This window comes from Montipora foliosa, chromosome 11, assembly GCF_036669935.1.
Source record: "Montipora foliosa isolate CH-2021 chromosome 11, ASM3666993v2, whole genome shotgun sequence".
Lineage (NCBI taxonomy): Eukaryota > Metazoa > Cnidaria > Anthozoa > Scleractinia > Acroporidae > Montipora > Montipora foliosa.
Genome location: NC_090879.1, coordinates 9,348,160 through 9,365,659, shown reverse-complemented (window position 1 = coordinate 9,365,659; position 17,500 = coordinate 9,348,160). Strand labels below are relative to the sequence as shown.

At 39.0% G+C, this 17,500-nt stretch overlaps 2 protein-coding genes across 2 annotated transcripts in view; one reads left to right on the top strand and one right to left on the bottom strand.

Moving 5' to 3' along the window:
- Positions 1-489, top strand: part of LOC137977621 (notchless protein homolog 1-like) — a 20,832-nt gene extending 20,343 nt beyond the window's left edge. The window contains exon 18 of the mRNA XM_068824908.1: positions 1-489. This exon is cut by the window's left edge and continues 279 nt beyond it. The gene's annotated coding sequence lies outside the window, so the exon portion shown is untranslated.
- A 1,903-nt stretch (positions 490-2,392) lies between these two features.
- LOC137977620 (sodium- and chloride-dependent GABA transporter 1-like) lies at positions 2,393-13,804 on the bottom strand. Its single transcript, XM_068824907.1, has 10 exons — positions 13,219-13,804; positions 8,470-8,604; positions 7,691-8,024; positions 6,870-7,002; positions 6,360-6,494; positions 5,782-5,885; positions 4,596-4,720; positions 4,404-4,516; positions 2,862-3,359; positions 2,393-2,495 (listed from the first exon to the last, which is right to left on the bottom strand). Exons 1-10 carry the CDS (start codon positions 13,472-13,474, stop codon positions 2,400-2,402), a joined length of 1,929 nt encoding a protein of 642 aa, XP_068681008.1. The 5' UTR covers positions 13,475-13,804; the 3' UTR covers positions 2,393-2,399.
- Between the last annotated feature and the right edge of the window lie 3,696 nt (positions 13,805-17,500).

Below are 17,500 nucleotides of genomic sequence, written 5' to 3'. Positions count from 1 at the left end.
CATGGCTTCAAAGTTCGTATTCAGAAAACATATGCATGTTGTGAGATAATGCAAAGCAGAAGAGAGCTTTTCATAAACCACGCGACAAACCTGCAAGAGCTGTTATTCTAGTTTGAAAGCAAACTGGCCTTTAAGTTAACAAAACTAATAACTATGATAAGATTAACATGGATATAAAAATACCAAATACAGTACAACCTGGCATTTTTTAACAAAGAGGAGATATTTTGTAAAATTAGTTTCTATTAAAGGAGCACAACACAATTATGCTAATCAAAATGTTCCTCGAAACATTGAATACCACAGTACGTCTGAATTTTTTCTGTTGGCAGTTGCATGAAATTTGGCGAGAAATCCCTACACCAAGCACTTTAAGGGTGCGTTCGATTGACCGTATTCCGGAATAGGAATATGTGGAATAGAAGTTAGAAATCCTTCATTTTAATGGAGATTCACATTAAAATTGTCAAAAACCTGCTAAAATGCTATTTTAAACATATCCTTATTATCCTTGTTGCTTCAAAACGCCAGACATACCGTTTTGAATTATCACTCCACATATTCTTATTCCGGAATACGGTGAATCGAACAAACCCTAAGCTAAACTTTAACCGATAATGCAATAATAATTCATTTTAAAACACCATTCATAATAAGGATTTTAACATTCATGCATTTTTACAAAATAACAGTGCAAGTGACCTTAAGAGACCATTTTCGAATTCTCACGGATGGACTCGATCTAGCATGAAATGGAGGCTAATGCGGGCAAATCTTTTCAAATGCAAATGCATTAGCCTCCATTTCATGCTAGATCCAGTCCAACCGTTAGAATATGAAACTGGCCTATTGATTACCAATAATCTTTGCAGGCAACATTCACAAATGTTGCAATACTAACACTTTCTGGCAGGTCTACTGCCTTCTCTTTTGTGAAAAGGTTAATTATACCATCACTGATCACACACAAATCTAAAATAGTGAGTGAGATACCAATTTACTTCTGAATGTTCACAAGCCATTAAAACCTCCTTTCTTTACAAGGTTATCCATGCAACAAAATTTCCAGATGGATCAAAAAAGACAGGACTATTGGGAATTTGGTGACAATTTGTCAAAATACAAACAATTCAGCTATAAATAAAAAAATTTCAATTAGTTCCAGTCCTTGGCTTCGTTCAGACTGGAACCCCCTCCCTCCTCCTTAGAATCTAACAAAAAGCAAACTTGGAATCAAAGTGTGGGAAATTTGGGTTGCATTTAATTGACCCCATTCCGGAACAAGAATACGCCAGTGGTGTTTTGAAGCAACAAGGATAAATAAACAATTGTGAATCATCGTAAAAAAGGATTTCTAACCTCTATTCCAAGTATTCCTATTCCGGTATACAGTCAATCAAATGCACCCTTAGTTACTGTAGATTCCATGAAATCTATACATTTCAGGGATGTAGATACAATTTTTTATAGGCGGGAATGATGGGCCAGAGGCCCATTTAATCATGCCTGTTAAGCTAGGAATACGAGATTTGGCATTTACTATTTTGCATACATGAGGTGTAAATGGTCGTTTGAACAAGAAGAAAAATGGAGTGTTTTCATTCATATAAGCTGTGGGCACAAAAAAATTACTGACATTATTTTGCAAACATTTGGGAGAGTAACTTCTTTCTCAGGCAGCTTCTGCCCTTTTATTGCTGGAAAAATGACGCTCACAGCTAGGTAATTTTCCCAGCTATTATCTACATCCCTGCGTTTTGGTTGATCATGTGTTTTCCACGATAGTGCAACCCTGTGCCTGTAGAGTTTTCAAAGCTAACCCATAATCAGATAACTGGAGGCTCCACAGAGATATGTGTAGCACTGATCTTTGTTTGCATGCCCTCATTTATCTCCCTTTCGATTCAGAGACAGCATGATTATCAAAACTGATCTGTGTGAACTGGCCAGTGTTTTTGTTCTACCACTGCAAAGACAAGTTTATTGCCATACGTGGATACTTGCCAGCAAGAGCATCTTCATTTCTCCATTATGTCATCTTGTGTAACTTACATGTACCATGACTCATGTTCTTTAATTACAATTAGAGATCATCAAAACAACTTCACGTCAGTGTTTTATTTCTGGGGACAAAAAGTAAAGGAAAAGCAAAGTTAATTGGGTGCCAGAAATCAAGTAATCAATGATTCTCCCACCAAAAACCAAGCATGGCTGAGGATGAAAACTAACCCAACAAGTCTACAGACTTCAGATTTATTCCTGTGGACACCATGTTCGAAAACCTTATCTGGAACATTCTAGAGTGAAGTACAAGTGCTAAAGAAACTACCTTATGGTCTGTGGCTGCACACTTGTAATAGCCATAAATACACAAAAAAACCAGCAGACTTACTTGTTATTTACACTTTGACAAGTTCAATTCGATGCTCAAGACCTTGCCTCTCCTCTATGTCTCTTTGGACAACAGGGTCAGGTTTCAAGCAAATATAAAGTCGCTAAAAATTAACAAAAAATAAAAACATGCTTTGAACATAATATTACAATGATGTTGTTACATAACCATTAAGTACATCTACCACATGCAATAAAGATTGACTGACATTGCAACATGACAGCCTTTTTTTGGCCTACTTACAGTGTAAGACCAAACAATCAGATAGGAAGACAACAACATACAACATGCATGTTTTACTTTTGTATATGACATGTACATGTACATGATTTAGAGACTTTTCTTAGTGTCCTTGGCCAATCTCAGAAAGGGAAAAACTGGAACAAGCCAGTCACTTCCATTTAAATAACCACTCTAAAGGTTCAGGAACACTAACATTTCAGTAACATTTTATGGCTCTGACACTAACCTCCATGAATGTACCAGGAGTCCGGTACAGCTGCCAGATAGCAACTCCAGGGATGAAGAGCATGGAAGACAAAGCAATAACCCATCCAATGAATTCAGCCCATGGTGGATACTGGTAGGTGTCATATTTGACCCCAGACCACTGAGATATGCTAAACAAGAAGATGCCAGCCATAATGAGAGGGGCACAGAACCTCCAACAAAACCACCACCATAATCCAGGACGACGTCCGATCATTTTCTCAATATCAAGTGAAAATCTGTCAGTACCGTAAATCCACGCCAAGGTCATAGTTTCAAAGAAGGCCAAAAACAGTAGAGAAACCCCTCCAGACTGGTAATCCAATAGGTTCAACACATATGCTCCACCCTGAGTGGTGCATGACAAGCCAAGGATGAAGCACAGAATACTTGCAACAAGGATGAAAAGTTCTTTGTGCTTTCTGAAAATGCGGTACTCATCCACAAGCCCTGTGATGACAGCTTCCATCATGCCAAACTATGAAGGAACAAAATTTACTATTATTTTTGGTAAACTAAAGACACACAATGAACCACTCCTTGGTTCTACCAAAGAAAAAACGAAAGTTCCACTTGACAGCACTTTCATGAAGATCATTCCAAATTTTCATGCCTGTACATGGAGCAAGGGTGGCACAGTCGGTTAGTGCGAAGCCTTGGTGCAATAGGTCCTGAGTTCGATTCCCGGATCTCGCATCCTTGTTTCCACTCCTTTCCTTTCCATGTAGCTAGTAGCTTTAAATACCCGTAAAATGGAGCACTGATGGAGAGGGGGGAGTAAAATGAGCGCACAGTCGACCTCAGGTTTGTCAGTTTAATTACCGACGTTCAATAAGGTCTATTTTACTTTACTTTACTTTGCATAGGCAATTCCGGAGTTGTGCAGGGAACTGGGGCAAGTTTCAAATTTAAACCAATCGATAAATTGACACCATCACATTTAAGATAACATTGAGATTGGCCAGCTGTGCAAGTTTGATGCTTTTTGGTCGAACAGAGACCAAGTTACAGACTTTGAAACATAATTTAAAATCCATACAAACGTCTCTAATGTTGAAGCTGCGTCCCCCAAAACCATATAAACTCTTAAATTTTGCATTTTTAAAGAATCATTGAATTGCCAAAGGCCATCCCTATTGCCTTTTGGGCAGAAATTTCATGTCCACTGAAATTGTTGGTTATAGAATAGTCTTGAGTAGTTGGTGCTCAATTTACATGACATACAACCTATAATGAATTTAATACTAATAAACCAGCAATTAATTTTTTGTTAAAAGTGCCTATAATTATTGTAGTGTTTTCTGTTGCTCTTTTAGAGGGAAATACCTTTTGGAAAATGCTGCAAATGGCATTTCCAAGCTCATGGCCTTCAAAAATTTGTGGGGGAGCATGCTCCCAAACCCATGAGAGGCTCATACATTTGGCACATGATTCCACCCACAGCCATCTAATTACCTTCCACAGCCACCGACTTCAAAAGTTACTGAAAGGACTGAACTAAACAGAATTGAATTTATCCTACCTGACTGTCCAAGCCTAAGGTTAGCAGCATAAAAAAGAACAGAATTGCCCACAGCGGAGAAATTGGCATTTGCGCAATAGCCTCTGGGTACACAACAAAAGCCAGCCCAGGTCCTAACCAGAAGAAAGGCAAAAACAATACTTAAGGCATGATGCTAAACTTGAAGGAGGCCCTAAGTTGTTTCTAGTATACCTGAACTTGCCACTTTTGTTATGTCTTTATTCAGGACCTCTGCCATAAATCCCAAAGTGGAGAATATGACAAAGCCAGCAAAAATACTTGTTCCACAGTTGATTAGTGAAATCATCAAAGCATCTCTACAGAATACAAAAGCCAGAAATTAAATTAACATTTCATACTGGACATAGGGAAAAATTTAACTAAAACAGGGGAGGGCCAAGTTGCTCAAAAGGCGATCAATCCACGATCAAGTACCGACCTTGAGGAGCAAGGGTGGCACAGTCGGTTAGTGTGCTGCTTTGGTGCGTAAGGTCCCGAATTCGATCCCCGGATCTCACATCTTTGTTTCGACTTCTTTGCTTTCAGTGTAGCCTACGTGGCTTTAAATACCCTTAAAACGGAGCACTGAAGGAAAGAGGGGGATAAAATGAGTGCACCATCGGCTTCCTGGGAGAATACCCTCTAGAGAGTAAAGGAACTTCCAACGTTAAATAAGGTGTACCTTTACCTTTACCTAACCTACTGTAATGAGTTTCCAATAAACTACGACTAGCTTAATCAGGATTTGAACAACTGGCAAAGGGTTCTGACCTTAAAGGGCGTGGATAAGTTTATAAATATGGTTTTTGACGGGTGAGGCTAAATCGCGTGGGTAGGTGGGTCATGTTTGTTTGAAGATAAAAAATATATATATTAGCTCCCTCAGTGCTCGGTCCAAATTTGTCTTAGGTCTTGTCTGTTTTAAGAGAATTTCCAGTCGTTGATAAAAAAAGGGTTAGAGTTAGGGTTAGGAACCCACCCACCCACCCAGATTAGACACTCTCGTTTTTGACTGGTCAACCAGTCCCCCAGTTGAAGAGTAAAATCGTCTGGCGTTAGACAGAGTAAAATCTGTTAGGTCTCACTCCCAGGGGTCAATGGGTCAGATTCCTTTCTTAATAGACTTAAACAAATTGATTGGAATACCTACAGTATTTTTTACAGCCACATTTATCCCCCCTCTCAGGGTTCCTGGTCTATTATATCATCCCTACCTTGAAGGAAAATTATCCTTTTGGAGCCAGTTCTGTGCATAAAGAATATTAAAAAAACTTGGAAAAAAGGCTTCTGATTCTACTACGTACATCCAGAAATGTGCCTCTTGGTATATATTGCAGTAATCATATAAAAAATTAACAAACAACAAAAGTCAACTCACTTGAACACATTGTTGTGGAACTTATTGTAACTTCCCATGGCAACAAGAGACCCAAAGCCAATTCCTAATGAATAGAATATCTGAGTGGCAGCTGCAACCCACACCTTGCAAAGACACAGAGCCATATTAGTAGCTATTTAAACAGTTTTTTTCTAGTCAATAGGCAACCTTCATTGACAGCTTGTATAGACAATGAAAAAAAAAAACCTCAGCAAATTAGCACAAGTGTAGAATCCCAAATGACAAAGAGAGACCATGTGATTCAAATTTCAGTAATATTTTTGATAAGTTTACCCCAATTACCACACTTAAAACATAATAGCTTTCTTTTAGTTGTCACATGATCTTAGCGTTACATTTTGCGAAATGAGCGTAGATTTCATAGGGCTCACAGAAATTGGACCAGAAAGACCCAACTAGTGCCAAAACTCATAACATACATCTCCAGTACCAGAGTGTTTCCCAAACTTGGCAATATATAATGGATAACAGTGCCGACTTTGTACAATAAACCTGAATACTCATGGAATGATGTTACTGTTTCATTGAGTGTCATGGATCTGTCCAACTGCATGTACCTTTGGTTCCTTCAAGCGCACCCAATCAGGCTTCAAGTAATAGATGATACCCTCACTTGCATTTGGAAGAGTGACTCCACGGACAAACAGAATAAACAAAACAACATAAGGGAAGGTTGCTGTGAAGTACACAACCTAAATAAAAGGAGAAAACATTTTTAAAACTCCATACAACTTGTTGCTTCCAAAAAGTAATGTTATCAGAAAAAGAAACCAATCCAAGCTCTGTACCCACAGAGGTGAAACAAACATTATTTTTGTGTTTCTCTTTGGTGCTCTTGGCATTTAACTGGAATATTGAAGATTCTTCTAAGAATTTATCTCAAAAAATGATAATAACCATATTAAACCTTTGATGTCCAAACCGGCCAGACTTAGTATTTTACTCTTTCTAACGCCAGACAATTTTACTCGTCAATGGGGAACCCCTGGGAGTCAATTAAAAAAACCGGTTAACTTTTCGGTTGCACAGATATCTTTTTTGCATAAATCAGAATTTCATATTATCACCTTTCCTGATGACTTGACGCCCTTCCACATGCAGAAATACACTCCAATCCATGCTGCTAACAGACAAAGGACTATTTCCCATCTGAAAACTCCAGTATCACCAATGCTGTCTGTTATGCGCAGAACATACCTCCTGAAAGAAGGTTGGGTTTCAGCTAATTTAAGGACAGTGTCCACTAATTCAAACATATTTTTGCATGGTTTACTGAATATGTGGGAAAAGCAGATCTTAACAAGTGTTATTGAAATGCAAAAAGAAAATTGGGGGTAACCACGCATTTTTCGAAGATGATTAATCAACAATATTTGTAAAAAGCTTTAAAATACAAAGCAATTTATGGCTACCCCAGAGTAGAGTACTAACTAAGATATACTTTCTCCGGTTAGTTTTAAACGGCGCAAAAATATCCCCTGTATTAGTAAACATCACCGATAGGAAACCCGAGTATCTCGAGATGCGCAGAACGTGTGCACAACAACAATAGTAGGCACCGTCCTTAAGTCATTTCTGATTAAAGGATTACAGATGAAAAGCCTTTAGTTGCCTTATCATTGCTATTTTTATCAGCTATACAGCAGGGTTCCTATAACAGCTTGAAACCAATTATTACTGCAGGCTCATACTGAAAGCAAGATGGACATCCACATAATATGTAGACCAAAACACTGGCAAATCCATGCCCTAGAGGCAAAAAAGGAGCTTTCTTTGGGAAGCGCCAAACCTTGTGAGATGTTGAGAAATATATTTAAAGTAAAACTCTATTTCTTGAAGGGAAAAAAGGCTAGGATTTGATGGCAATCTTATATCAAGAAATTCTTACTCCCAATACTCCAATGATGGTGAAGTATAATTCTTGGCTTCTGGACTTGTGCAATTGGATAGAGTTGCATTAACCAGGAAAGCCGTGCCATTGACAAGGGCACCAGTACCATTAGCAAATACACCAGTACCATTGGTTGGGAGCATTACTGGACATTTGGTTCTCTCCGGAAGTGCGCCTGCCAAGCATGTGTCAGTGTTCCACCAATTGCTGCAAGACTTCCAAGGCACATCTTTAGCCATTGACAAAAACAAGTAATAAAGGCACCAGGCAATGATGATGTTGTAGTAAATACACACCAAAAAGGAAACCATCATGCTTGCGAAGCCAACACCTTGGACAAAAAAAACAATACACAAACTTAACATAAGATTACCATGACAAGAGTTGTACATGGCAGTGAAAGACAGCAACTTTGTATATTTTTACTTAAACGGGTGCAGAAACTTGTTGTGACTACCAACGTGGAGGGTCACGTGATTAGTGTGTTTTTGAGGGGGAAGTGGTTTTTTGTGTGTGTAAGTTCACAGTAGCTGCAACAGCTCAGTGAGTATTTTTTCCGTCAACGTTTTGCCTGTTTGTACCTGTGTAATCGTTGTTACCTTTCTGTTAGAAAACCGCCAAAGTGGAGTGTTTAAGAGAGTGCAGATGTCAGATTGTCACAACAGAATAAAGTTGTTGTGTCTAAAGTTGTCTGCCCGTCCAGTGTTTACTCGCCCGCCATTGAATCGGTCATGGTTTGGTGGTGAGACTTGTTGAAAGGAATCTAAATTTAATACCTTGAAACAAAGGACAAACAGCTCCCCAGGTTCCAATTGGTCCAAGGCTGAAGTATTGTCCAACAGCAAGTTCCATGTAAAACATAGGCATTCCACACAAAATAAGCATAATTATGTAAGGAATCAGGAAAGCCCCTGCAAGATGAAAACAGCAGATTTTGCCTTCACTACCAATGACATGCATACAACAGTGTACAGTGTAGATACAGGGGCCTATAATGGCAGGTCAGCAAAGACCGCATACGCCAGCTTATTGCTGACCATTCCACATAACACAGAGACGTGTCTCCAGAGACAACCAATTCACAGTAAATGAGTGCAACACCACTGGATACGAAAACCCAAAAACACTTCATGGGAAGAAGCGAACATATACCACCGACAACTACAGTGCCGCAAACTCCAGGGGCTGAGGTACGATAATGAATCATGGAAACCAACAATACACACTTACATGTAAATCAAACTTAAACATGGAAGCTAAATCGTCACTGACCTAGAATGGTTTTCAAATTGTAATGGCCTACTATACTGTACATACAGTATCTACCACTCATACCCATAATCCCTCTTGCACAACACCAATCCTCCTGTCCATGCCAGTAAAATAACTATTTCTGTTTATTACGCTTCAGTTTATTGTCAGAAATACTTTTTAAGTAAGAACTAAAATAATCACTTTATCTCAAGCTTAAAAGACATGATATTATAGCAAAGCACAGGGAGCAGAGGAGTCCAATTTGACAGTTTTTCCAGGTAAATTTCACCATACAATTGCAGCGCAAATTGATCTTGTTGATTTAAATCATCGTACGTAAATCAAACTATACACAAACCATCATGTTACGGTTGAGTTCCTATCTGTGTCAATTTTCGTCACCCTCCGGCACGAAGTGTTGAGAGTACAAAAAGAGACAAAGGATGAAACTGACCACCGCATGACTAGTTTAATGTGGACCGGAGGACACCAGTGACAGAAATGTGTCATCAGTTCTAAGAGGATACACTGGAAGTGACATTAATCGTTACTAATTCAGCTGATCATCTGGTTTTGCATCAAGACTTGGAAACTTCGCATTAAGAAAAACAGCATCAGCACCAGGATAATAGACAAAACTAAAAAATTTCAAAGTGGAAAACAACTCTCTCTTTAGGAGTTGGTGAGAATTTTCCAGATTTGTTGTAAACATTAAATATTTAAGACCTTAAGTTGGTTTTCCTTCAAAAGATCTTGCTACCATGAGCTTCCAAAAAATGTTGGCCAATTGCCGAATTTTTGTGTTCAGCAATGCGTTGGTGAAGGTGTCGGGCTGCATACCCATATTATCTGCACTGCACAGATCACATTTAAAATAATAAAAAACACATTGCTGATTCACAACCAATGACCTGATTTCTTTGGGTTCATCTTGCCCCAATTTTTGCTCATGAAAGCCGCTTGTACTGTAGAACATATCTTATGACTAAGATCGCGTAGTTGTTTTCGGGTCGGTTAACAGTCATTACTGTATGCGGCTTTCGTTTCGTGTATAGGATTTGTATGTAGTTTGATCACATACAGTGATTCAAATCCCACTGCAATTGTACGGTGAATTTAACTGGAAAAACGGTCAAATAGGACTCCTCTGCTCTCTGTGAGCAAAGCCGATGAAATCAAAATATTAGTTTTTGATGAGAGAAAACCAGATTGTTTACCATTTACAAGAGGAAACTGGTTGGTACTACAATGTAGGTTTGTTCAAATGGTAAGCAAAAACTCCTGAATGGGAAATTCAGTTGGGATCATCATGTACCATACCCCTTATTCCAAAATGGCCACCATTTAAATATTCTTTTGTTTTTATTCAAATAAGCCCTTGATGCCTTGTTCTTAAGCTTAAAATTCAAAAGAATATTTTATCTTGAACGAGGCAACAAGGGCCAATTTGTATGTGCATAAATCAGCGGCCATTTTGGAATAAGGTGTATTTACACAATTTGTTCAAGTTTACCGGAGTTCGGAGGGATGCAAAATCAGGGGGGAATGCAAAATTTATTGGTAAACAATGATATTTTCCATTCGGAAATACACTGTACTGTTTGGGAATTTTGGACTACCTTTCAAGAAATTCCATTTTCTCCAGAAATTTTCAGTTTGGGAAGACCAAAACAGGCTTCCCATTAGATTTTACTTTCCAACCGAAATTTCCAGATTTTTTTGGGTAAAATGGTTAACAACCTCAGAGAACCCAAAGAAACACCTCACACAGGAGAGAACCAACAAACTCAACCCAAATTTGGTGTTGACTCTGTGAATCAAATCCAGGCCACGTTTATTTTGTCAAAGGCGAGTGTTCTCACCAATACGCCAACTCGAACATAAAAAGAGATAAGGGTTGCTCTAGACAAAAAAAAAAACCCAACAATGATCTACACTTCTTCACCTGTGCATAAGTCAAAAAATCAAAGTCACTTTACTTTTTGGAGTGCTCACCTCACACTGATAATAATTAGGAGTTTAAACAGTGGCTACATGAGCGATTTTTGGCTTGCGCTAGTGATGCTATTTTTTCAAATTGTGTTGCATCGCCAGCGTGATGAAAATCACACGTGTACCCACCCTTGAACTGGCAACACGGCAGGTGAAAAAAATCACAAGAAAAAGGTCGCCAGAGTTGAAACTTCCGCTACAAAATCGCAGAGATACATGTAGTTGCCCGTGTAGCCACCCTGCAACTTTTTGTCCATGCTTGCAACGTGACTAATGAGCATTTAGCCAATGAAATTAAAAGAGGAATGTTTTTTTATAGTGCCCAGGTCGCTTGAAGTATGTGATTTGCACGACCTTCAATTTGTCGCCAAAATTTGTAACAAGTGTAGCCACCCTCGTGCACAGGCGTTGCGACAAAATTTTGAAAAAAGTTGGATCCCCGGCTTGAGAAAAAAATTGCTTGTGTAGCGGCAGCTTTAACCTAGGGCAATGGCAATGGCAACATCAAAAAAAATGTTACTTCAAAGCATAAATTAGAGCTATCATAAGTATTTTGATTATTTAATCTTGTTCATGTTGTTTAATACATAAATGTATGATAATATTATAATTTAGCACAAACTGATTTCAAGTACAGATAGAGCATGAACATTTTTGGTGGATTTACATTGTCATCAGAACCTGAAATTTTGTCATTTCATATTGCTGTTTTGTGGAGTATGTCAAAGAAAAGTTCTAAAATTTGTGTTGTACAAAAATGTATGTGCAGCACAACTTTCTTTCCTCTCTTCACCAATAACATTCTTGTTTTGTGACACTTCCATTGCCACAGCCAGGAAGTGATTTCTGACGAGATGTCACACATACTTGAAATGTTTTTATCTTTCTATTTTTCGATAAATGATTCTGTATCCGCTGTAACCAATAACTATTTCTGCTTGGCCAGCACACCACTTATGTTCTTAATACTCTTGACACTCACTTCAAATGAGCAGTTGATCTTGAAAATAGCTTTTACTTGACATGAAACAATTAAACATTTTAGCAGTAAAATCTTTTTCTGTTAGTGAGGCTATGTAAAATGAATTACTGCATTTAAATCAATCTTAATTTTTTTTCTTTTTTGTTCCTTAACATTTTAACCATTTTTCATTTCTGTAAACACAGCTTTTGATATTTATCTGCTCAAATACAATTACAGAAAATATAGTTATCAGAGCTTTAATTGGTATAGTTTTGTGTAATTTCCATATCACCGTGTTCTGTCTGGAGATCACACTACAAGGTAGTCAAAAATCAAAGAATCTTATAATCTTGCACAACAGAATGTGTGACCAAAATATGTTAGATGCCAAATTTCCCCAAAAATAGGTATTGCTCCATTTGAAACAGCTGCCATTTGATTTTTTCTAAGCCTTGTCAACAAGACAGTTGATGTGTTAACAATCACAGAGGCACTTTTGTTTGTTCAATAATATTACGGTATGATATTAGCAATAATCAGTGCTCCTTACTTGAAAGGAAAACTTGCTTAGGGCTAGGTTTGGACTGCACAAATTTGCAAGTGCAAGTCTGCTGATATGTTATCTTTGGTGTAGCCTGAAAAAACTCTTAATGACAAGGAAGGAGAAACAAACCCTTCTTGAAAGCCAAAATGCAAAAAATACCCAATTATACATTGTACTAAAACACAAAATAAAAACACCTCCAGGCAAAATTGTTCCATTTTTATCCCTTGACAAAGGAACTCTGTAGACCTTGTCATTAATTTTTATTGTGCAAATTCTAGCAAGCAAGCGGCTTTAGGCTTTGTTAAGTTTGTTTTTGACTTCTCTGGCTTTTCCGTGAAAACCACATGGAAAACAGTCAGAGACTAAATTATTCATTCCCAAGTATGATAAAAACCGGTGAGCAAAAAGCTATTCGCATCCGTGAAATACGACGAATGAGTTTTAGCATTTATGCCGATACTAGCGACTTGTTTCCGGTGCCGTTGGAACCCGGGAACTACTCATGCATAGCTAACGAAGTAAAATTACTGAATGTATTGTTTCACGGAATCCCTTTTTAGAACGGCGTGGCGTAAATATCAAGACCTATCTGGTTACTACAAAAGAGGAAACTGAATGATATGTTATCGTTTTTGTCGTTCGGTGATATTGGAAATATTTGGTTTCCTCGACCAAACACGATTTTTCAAAAGCCCCAAATCTATCAGGCGGAAATCACAATATAAGTTGAGAGTTAATTCAATCTTTCAAATACACGTTTTCACCTACCTCCACCGTTTGCGTAACACAAATAAGGAAAACGCCAAACATTCCCCAATCCAACAGCAAATCCGATACACGAAAGCAAGAAATCCGCTTTCTTTCCCCACTGTTCGCGTTCGTCAGTCACCTGGACGTCGCGTTCATCAGCAGCAGAGCTACTACTGCCGCCTGATTGACTAGTCTGTTCGCCATTTGCTTCCTTTGCTTTCTCGATCAATCTCTTTTCACTCGATTCCATTTCACTGAGCCCATCCTTGTCCATGGTTTGTTGTTTAAAAGCCGGTTTTTCGGCGTTCAAATGAGACGTGACTGGATCACTAGATATATCACAGATCAAATACGTGCATGCATGTGGTTACTTAAGTCCATGGAGAATGCGCGCCAAAAATGTTTTCACCACGCACTAGCCTCGATCTGGAGAGGACACCGTCAAGAAAGATACGAACTGTCCGTGGTCTCAAAATCTCGTGTTGAGTCACTCCAGTGAATTTTCTGAACCTCGCAATAAATTGAGGTAGCTTATAGCGTAATCTTCAAAAGAAAGTTTTAAGAGTAATTCCCACTTTTTTTCTGGGAAAGGCGGTATTTGCATTGTTGATCTTGGACGATTTTTGGCAGATTGGCTGAGGCAGAGCCGGGGGCAGAGCCGGGTACGGAAGGAAGATACAAAACAAAACGTATACCAAGGTCATCGTGCAGTCTGCTGAATATTGGTACACTGAGCATGAGGCGGTGGCAATGACCAGGGGATCTTCATAAATTAACTTATTACGATAAATTTAATTCGATATAGTTACACTGATTCCATGTTAAAATACGATATCTTAGGAGACAGAATTCGATTATTCTTTGATTGCCCACCACTTGTGATTTTGACCTTGAATGAACTTGTATTAAAATGCTATTTTCCTTTGTTCTCGAGTGCCATATGCTAAAAATTTCGCATAACTGGCAAAAACAGCAGAAATACATTTCAAGAGCGGTCAGTATAAAAGTTGGACTGTGGACTTGGGACTGCAGACCGGGTATGAAACACGGACTCAGTATAAATGGGGGACTGAAGGCTGCGGACTAATCAAAAAACGCGGACTGAGTACAACTGAACACTTTGAAAAAAGCACAGGGTAACGAAATGGCGACAGGCTGACGACGTGAATTGAAGTCCGACATGGGAATGGTGGAAAATAATCAACCATAGCGCGGGCCATAGCGTTAAATTGTGATGTTATAAGACGCGGATTTTTTTTAGGCAACTCAAAACGACGATCAATAGCTCGAGGTTTTAGTTGAAATTGCGAAACGTTTTAATGTTGTATTTATCAGAGGCAAGACACGAAAGTAATTTATGGAATCCTTCGTGGGTCACCAGCTATATATGTTTAGAAATCGAGAAATTTGAATGATTTCAGTGGGAGATGCCATTGTGACATTTAGACAGGGGTCTATTTACCAATTCGCGAAATAAATGTTTTGCTGCGATTGATACAACTTTTTGTTCACCTCTGTGTCGCACGGGTCCGTCTGTAAAACGCACGACTGTTACAGTCCGTGTCGTGAATTATGCGTACACACTACCGCCTTCATCTTTAGCTTACTTTGAGTGTAAAGATTGCGTGACGAGCCAAACTGGACTTCCTGTGTGTTGAATTGGCTTGAATTACGACAACAACAGTCAGAGGACTTTAACCCTTTCAGCCCCGATAGTGCCAAATGGCACTTATAGATTTTACTCTGTCTAACGCCAGACGATTTTACTCGTCAATGGGGAACCCCTCGGGGCTTAAAGGGTTAAGCTAACAGCGTGAAAAAACTATGTCCCCGTTTAATATAGAAGATGGAAATGTGCGAAGAGTTAAAGTTAATGCTTAAAATGTTTCCGTTCTTCCCCATAACAATTTTTCCACTTTGAGACAAAATCTCTACTCTTTCAGTTTCTCTAGCGCACTCGATGTTGTTGTAACTGAGCATTTCCGTGTACGTGACAATATTTTGACACGGAACGAGAGGACTGAAGGCCTTTTTAAAACTCTGTATCTGATACTCAGTCCTTGCTTCATAACTAGTCCACAGCCCGCGTTTTGTACCTGGTCAGTCCTCGTCCGTGGTCCACTTCTTTAATATACTGACCGGTTTCAAGAGTGTTTATGCTGAGGAGAACGGCAACAACATGCTTCACCCGGCTAGATACACTTGCTGAATTCCCCTTTGTTCACGTCTGTGGACTTGCGGGAGCACTGGCTATACACCCACAGAATTCCTTTTATCTTTCGACTGCGGGAACAATAGTCATACACTCGCAGAATACCACTTAGTTGACGACTGTGGCACTGCGGGAGCAATAGTTATACACTCGTTGAAGTCCACTTAGTTCAAGATTGCGGGACCAACAGATTTATGCCGCGTGAAAAAATGGCCGGGTATTCTAGAATCGCTTCCTTCACCCAATTTCCTTAAATTCTGACTAGAATTGCAGAGTTGTAATTTTTAGGGTAAACTTTTATAGCAATCAACCAGGAAATAATGCGGTACGATTCTCCCCAAATTTGAAAGTGCTTATTCGTCACCTTAAAAAACATCTTGGATTGGTCAAGCAGAGGTTAATAGTAGTTTCCTTGGGCGTTTTCCATTTACCAAGACTGTTCCGGAAATTCCGGTTGGGATGTAAATGGAACACACGTTTTTGGTTCGTTCCACCGGAAAATTTCCGGAATAAATGGAACTTCTGAAAAGGTAGTCCTGTTTTCCCGTTGGAAACTTTCCGATGGAAATGTGTGTTCCATTTACAACTTTTGAAAGGTCTTACCACCCGACAGGCTATTCACGGCCACATTTTTAAATTTTGGCGCGTAAAATCGCAATCACTGGGCGGCGAACGGACCTGAGTTAAATGGAACACGTTTTTCACCCGATGGAAATTTTTTGTAAATGGAAAACACCCCTTATCTTTTGTCATGGCATTTTCTTTGTTACGCTTTCTTTCGTTCGTTCGTTCGTTCGTTGGTGCACCGACGTTGGGAGCTGGTCATTTGTGGGTTCCAATGTTCCGGTGAGGAATGAATCAACAATGAAATGATATATGAAATAGATCACATATGAACTGTGGATATGAAATCAAGTGAAGCTATGATCCTCGCAGTTATGAACGCATTTATATTGTCTTTGAAAAGCCCTCCTTTGGGAAAGTCAATAAAGTATATATGTATATGTTCATTCATTCATTCATTCATCCATTCAGAAATCACTGATGATCCTTGCAATCCTGTTGGCTCTCAGCACTGCGGTTTATTTCCTATTCGCACTATTTTTGCTCTAAATCGCACCATTTCCCCAGCCAATGAGAAAGGAACACCAAAACAAAACAAGCAATCAGATTTCGAGGCTGGTTTAACCAATCAAATTGCAAGAAAATGAAAGACAAAGAAAACCATTGTGCCGCGAATTTTGCAACTTTTGCTCCCAACTGGATCAATAAAATATCGGCACTGACTAAAATCCTGTATTTTAGCGATGAAATAATGTGTGATTTTTTAATGCATGTAATAAAGTGGTAATTGAACTTCGCGACGTGCAAGTTTGGTCTAAAATCAAGCGTGTGATTGCACTCCACTCAGTTTAATTACTCCCTCTGATCACCGTGACAATTTTTAAAACCTGAAAATAATCGGAGTCATGGGCGTCTCTTTCATCACCATGACATCTCTCTATTCACAGATTTATTTTCCTACAAATCAGCTGAAACAATGAAGTATTTGTTTGTTAGGTGAAAAAAGTAACCTCGCAAATAACAAGTTTTACGCAGAAAGACAAGTCTCTCATAGAAAATTTGCGTGGAACATTGAACCGATCCCCGAGATTTGACTCTCAAGAAATAGGATCGCGAGCTAACAGAATACTGGACATTGCAAGACTTTGTCCTGGTGGACAGTACACGAGAAAAAATGACTTTTCGTTAATAGATCCTTACACACCAATAAGTCCCTCGATTTATAGATCTTGCTTTGTGCTAGATTATCTCCACTTGGACTCTTTGTCTAGTCAAGGTCGATCTCCCACGTGCACTGATTCAAAACAAAGCACGCGGTGTTCTACCGGCTGTATATAGAAAATCTCGCTGAACAACGAGGTACCGCAGTGCTCTTTTATGGGCAACAACATGTTTCGCTTGAACGTCGGCAGCACTGGCGACAAAAACTAAATAACTTGCAAACTCCTTCACTGTTTTCAATGCCTAAGCCCGACAAAAAAAAAGAAAAAACGGGGAAGTTTGGGGGAGCGACAAAAATAGTAA